Genomic DNA, 6,085 nt, shown 5'->3' with positions numbered 1-6,085 from the left:
GCCTTTGTTCTCACAGCGCGGCGATCTGCCTCCTTTGGCCCTTTAGATGCCAGCAACGACTTTCAAACATGCATACAGCACCTGAGCAATGCTTCCCGCTCGCCGAGCTCCGACGCTTTGCAGCCGTCATTTTGAGCGTCGCTGACTTAAAAAAAAAAAAAAAAAAAAAAAAAAAAAAAAAAAAAAGATGGCGCGGGTTTGACGCTTCATGCCATGTGACTTCCTCTACACTCGTTTTAGACGAGGGAGCAGCCGGGTAGCACTCGAGTGCTCTCAGCGGAGGAAAAGCCCTCCTACTCTACTATCGGAAGCCAGTGATCCTACTCCTGCTCTCCCACTGGAGGGCGCCCGCTTGTCTGAGAACACTTTAGATGTGCTCTCGAGTGCGCCTGCTCTTCCCCTCGAATTTGCCATTAGTCAGTGTTGATGTGTCACTCACTCACTCACTCACTCACTCACTCACTCACTCACTCACTCACTCACTCACTCACTCACTCACTCACTCACTCACTCACTCACTCACTCACTCACTCACTCACTCACTCACTCACTCACTCACTCACTCACTCACTCACTCACTCACTCACTCACTCACTCACTCACTCACTCACTCACTCACTCACTCACTCACTCACTCACTCACTCACTCACTCACTCACTCACTCACTCACTCACTCACTCACTCACTCACTCACTCACTCACTCACTCACTCACTCACTCACTCACTCACTCACTCGACTCGACTCGACTCGACTCCTATGACCCCTAAAACCTTTCCTTCGAGAGCGTGTTTACGTGCAATGTCAAAGACTTGCAAGAGGTGGTGTCAGCAGTGAATGCAATCATGGGCGCTTTCCCAAAGGCGCGATGCAACGCTGATAAATGAGGTAATAGGTATTTATTCAATATTCTTGATCACGTTCATACAGCACTCAATTGGCAATATCAATCACACGAACTTAATAGCGCTGGCGGACATGAAAAACAAAAGAATGTAAAAGCAACTGTGTATACTGACAACACTGTGATGCTAATGTGGTTCGCATTGCGAAGTCAAGGAGAGGTATCTCGCCCAATTTATTATGGCGCAGTTTTTTTTGGTATAATGGTAACTTGGCGCTAAGGAGAAACATCATTTTCGCTAGCAGCATCTACAGGCAGATAGCCAAAAATTATTTCCAGCCCTACGTTGTTAGGCTTTTCATCACTGTGCGCCGCAGCAATTTGCTTCGCGGTGTACTATCCGAATCGAACCGAGATTTTGTAATGATGACATGGTGTGATTAATCATTATCGATGTATCGCTTTCTGGTTATCTCTTAGGGCAGTTCTTATGTGAATGATGGTCTGCTTGAAACGCTAAGCTGAATGCAGTTAAGAATGCTATTGTAAAATAAAGAAATGAAAGTTGTGGGCTAGTTTTTGAGGAAGGGATGTAAAATAACTCACATTATGAATATATATTAAGAAAAAAAAAGCGTTACGAGAAGGTCGGTAACTCTATTGAATAAAGAGTTCTTCTGGCGTCTAAGCTCTGGTTTCCACCTAGATATATTTTAAATACAACATTGAAGCTATATATTTTATATTCTCTCACGAACTGGTAATTAGACCAACAAAAGGCAGTAATTTAGGAGCATAGGCGAAAGAGGGTTACTAACAGGCAATATTTATCATCTTCAACGTTACTAAATAGTTCGTGACGATGATTAAAAGTGTATTTACAACTGTGCGTGTATGTACAATCATCAGTATTAGTGTGTGGTACAGGGACGTGACCTGATCAAGTATTTTTCTTTGGTTTGTCACCAGAAATAGTGCGAGCATTTCACACAATAACACTTGCGGTAATTTTTATACATTCCGAACGATCAAACGAGCAGTGCCAATTGCCTTATTTCAGGCCGAGCACATTGAAGCATAAATTACAGTAAAACCAAAGTAACAAAGCATACAATAACATGGGTTTAAGTCGACGTATTTAGAAATGTGAGCATATTGAGATTCATGATGCAAAAAGACCGTGATTTGAAAACAACTGATTCAAAAATTCAGGTTGGTACGGCTTGATGCCACCGCATGTCCCCCTATTTATCCTGAAGAGACCTTGGTAGGTGCTCAAAAGCAGTCACTAGTTAGTGTGGTGATTAAGAAAGTATAATTAAGTAGCAGGACACATGAATGCGTATTTATTGGATGGGAACATATAAAGTACAACAAAGCATAGTGTTAGCTAACTATTTTTTTTACACGCGTCAATATAATGTTTTGCAGCACTAAATTGCCCTCATAGTTGCTTTTTATTTCTATCATTTTCTGTGAAAATTTGTGGCAATAAAGCAGTTACAGAAATTACAACAATTCAGCTTTCAATGTCCACGCTTTGAATTACCATATTTTGGCGGAACACATTTTTGGAGGAGGGCGAAAAAATACTATCAGTTCAATTCAAAACAATAATACCGCCGCGTTCTGCTTTTAAGGAAGTATTTTACAAAAGGTTGAAAATTACAAACAAGATAGTCGCGCGAACAGGTTGCCTTATTTTTAACGACTAGACGCCACGATGGAAGGTTGCTGGAAGGATGGTACATACTGTACATGGGCATCACTCACTCATTTCGAAGCACATAACACTCTTTCTTGATCTGTATACACAAGCGTCATTTCAGAAGCAACATGACGACGAAATAATAGTAACAAAATGCCGAAAAAAAAAGGAAAACAAAAAGCTGCTCGAAGTTCAATCAGCAGGAGAACGATCATCGTGGCTCTCTGCACGCGGATGCCACATGATGCACAGCAGATATTGTTGACATCTGTGCAAGCAAACGCCAAGCGGTGAACGTTCTTCATGCGTCCTATTGTAAAAGCGAAGCCTTCACCTTTTTTTTTTTTCTTAATACAGATATGTTGCGCGGGAGAAGCGGCTTCTATTCAAATGCCGACAATGTCCCTTCTAAATTTACGACTGACGCACTCCGACCGAACAATGTGCATAAAGAAACACATATGACAATGTACTGCCGAGCGGTTTTATATGCTACTTCACTGACTCATTCGCTCATAAATCAACGTACTTTCCGTTACAACTCTTGAGATGAAATAGATAGCATATTCATTTTGCTTCATGTTACATGTCACGTTTCTTTTTTCTTTTTCGACGTCGGACTAATGGCCATCTAAGCCAGTATCATTCATTACCTAGCTGACCTGACCGCCACATATGCCATTCTGTCAACGCACTGATCGAATTTTGCAGGTACAGCTCAGTCGGGCCATAAGGATCTATTTACGACCGAATTAAGCTACAGTGGTATTGAGCATAACATATTGTATTCAATGCAATAGCTTGATCACAAACGCTTGGCTCCTCACTTCTAAAGATCCGAGTTAAACGCCGAGTCAAGAATTCCGTGCTAGAACGCTGAGTCAGCATTTCTGAAAAGCCCGATTTTTTTTCCTAACGCTGTTAGTTAATACAGTAGAAACGATATTTCGTTATCATCCTTTCTTTTAGATTTCGACATTACAACATCGGCTCACTCTGGGTTCATGAAAAGTTTAGTACAATTAAGCAATCATTTCAGAGCGTACATACATGGAACTCGTATCGAGATTGTTGCGATTGTCATCTTCGCTGCCTCATGATATTGGTCGATGTAGCTAATATTTGCCACGTGTGGCTACGTTGAACTGGTAAGTCGTCTTTGAGTTCCAACCTAAAAAGGCCCATTCTGGACACGCGCCGTTCCTATCAGATCATTACGGGTCACTGAGAAGGTCGTCATTGTTAAGCCTAACACAACTTTCCTTGCTTGGCTTAATCGAGCTAATGTAGTCGCTGCTTTGACAGAGCTCTTTGAATTCATCATTCATTACCGAATGGGAGAACCATATTAGGAGAAAGTCCGGGGACCTACATGCAATGTTATAATTATAGGCATCGTTCCTCATAGCCTGAGTCGATTCGGGACGTTAAACCTTACAAGCCAACCATTATACGCATAAAATATCGATTGGAAGCGCACGTGCTTAATCGTTTGAGCGCTCTTGGGACTGAAATGTGCATCAGAATTTGCGAAACTCAACTTTTATCTTGTTTATTAACGTCAGTTTGGTTAGGGAAATTATAAAACAAGGCTGAAGTAATCGGAAATCATTGAATATTGTGAACTGTAGGAGACAAATGTCTCCAGGATGCGCAAAAAGCGACCGTTCTAGCCGCACAGGTCTCACTTCTCGTAACTACCACAGTACTTACTTGCCTAAATATAAGATCATGCAAGCCCAATTTAAACCTCCAGAACTGCGGCCTCAATCCGCTGAACTGTCATCTACCAAGCGATCGAGCTTCAACAGCTTTTAGTTGAGGGAGCCTTTAGGCATATCATGAAGAAATGGGACAAAACAAAACAAAATTCGCTTCCGCTGCCGCTCGCTCGCCCTGCGGAGTTCTTGTTCACGATTGTGCATCACAGATAACTATCATATGCACATTCAGTCATATGCAATACACTCAAAGTATCAAACTGTGATATCCCGCCGGGACAGATATTAAACAACTGAGTTACACGCAGTTAACAGCACTGTGCATTGACACCTACTCTGCTCAATATTTCTTGTTTACTGAATATCATATGACCAGCCAATTAAGATCAGTGTTTGGTTACAGGAAACGCGTTTAAACTAAGCTGGATTTCACTGCTCGCGGGGAGGCTAGTGACTAAAGGCATTGTTTCGTAATGGGTTTTCAGGTGCTTCCAACGTCTTAGCTTCATTAGTTAGTGTAAGAAAACTTACCTCGACAAAGCGGCAGTTATAGGGATGTATTAGAAATCATGTACACGCAGCGTTAATGACCCAACAACAAGAACAACAACAAAAAAGAGCAAGGGAGATAACGGCTGAGCATGCTAGGCGCCACACAACTAAAGGTCTTTTCGTCCTGCATCTCCGCAATCCTTTTCACTCACTGGCTGCAATAAGAGTGCATGCATGTGGCCGCAGTGCAGAAGCTTTTGTGACTGGTGGGAGCTTCACACTCTCTAAACATGTTTGAGAACAGAAGAATTGTTTTCACTCTCACCTAATAAGGTTAGATTCATACCACGAATGCAACAAACGTTGATACGTGTCATCACATTACCGATTCTTTCATTAATTGCTCTATAGTCTGTGCATTGATCGACAGTAAGTGGATATGTAAAAAGAAAGCCTTTTTGTTTTCATAAAACATGACACAATCACTGAAAAAGAAGTTCTCTGTTTTGTTGCACTGCTGTGATCGTAAAGTAGTATTAGCAGACTTAAAAATTCTAACTCATTCATTACTTTCCCATTCAAACACTTTTATGTACAAATGAAAATCGGATCATTACGTCAGTCACGTCAAATTGCTCCATGCTTACGAACCTCTAAAGGTGATAAAAAATACCGCAACTAAACTAGTCGCAGTACTGAGATTTTTTTTGCACATACACAAGATTAAATTACCTAGCGTGTACAGGTAAGTTCACTCTACTGAACTACAAAGAAAGGAGGAGAACATCGCTTTCACACAAAGTCAGACTCTACATACGACCCCGACGGGACTCGTAAATCCCAGCGAAATTTATAGTTTGTTCAAGCGTCAATAACTGCAGTCATACACCGACGCTTCCGCTTCGCTACACATGAGCCCGAGTGGTGGAACAACCACGCAGGTCCGTCTCCTTGCCAACAATGCGAGTCAGGACATGAATCAAAGGCACTGAATTATGTACATGATTGCTCAGTCCCAAAAACAACAGCCACAAATGAAGGTCACGCCAGAAAGAAATCAGTGGGGTGTGCAGATGCATGATTATCGAAGACAGTAACCAAGCATAGCTGCACGGGAGACGGCCGCTGAATTTTCAGTCTATGCTCTTCGAACACACAAGACGACGAGAGCGACTGCTGTGCTTCGGAGAACGGCGATCATGGACATAAATGGCGGCGGGCTGTTGGAGCCGGCAACTGCAAAAGCAAATAGGCAAATGCAGTTCGATAAAAGATCATGATATGCCTATTGAAAAGCTTTTGCAAAGCTCGATGGTGGCA

General features: G+C 42.1%; 1 protein-coding gene across 1 annotated transcript in view; it reads right to left on the bottom strand.

The window, feature by feature from the left end:
- Window positions 1-1,007: 1,007 nt before the first annotated feature.
- Window positions 1,008-6,085, bottom strand: part of LOC146185688 (uncharacterized) — a 123,087-nt gene continuing 118,009 nt past the window's right edge. Inside the window, exon 8 of the mRNA XM_084606604.1 lies at window positions 1,008-6,001. Coding sequence (XP_084462730.1) covers window positions 5,904-6,001 — 98 coding nt within the window. The 3' untranslated portion in view covers window positions 1,008-5,903. The remainder of the gene's footprint in view (window positions 6,002-6,085) is intronic.

This window comes from Amblyomma maculatum, chromosome 6 (genome assembly GCF_055883805.1).
Source record: "Amblyomma maculatum isolate TAMU_Amacu chromosome 6, ASM5588380v1, whole genome shotgun sequence".
Taxonomy (NCBI): Eukaryota; Metazoa; Arthropoda; class Arachnida; order Ixodida; family Ixodidae; genus Amblyomma; species Amblyomma maculatum.
Note: the sequence above shows the minus strand (reverse complement) of the source record. Positions and strands in the feature narration are given on the sequence as shown.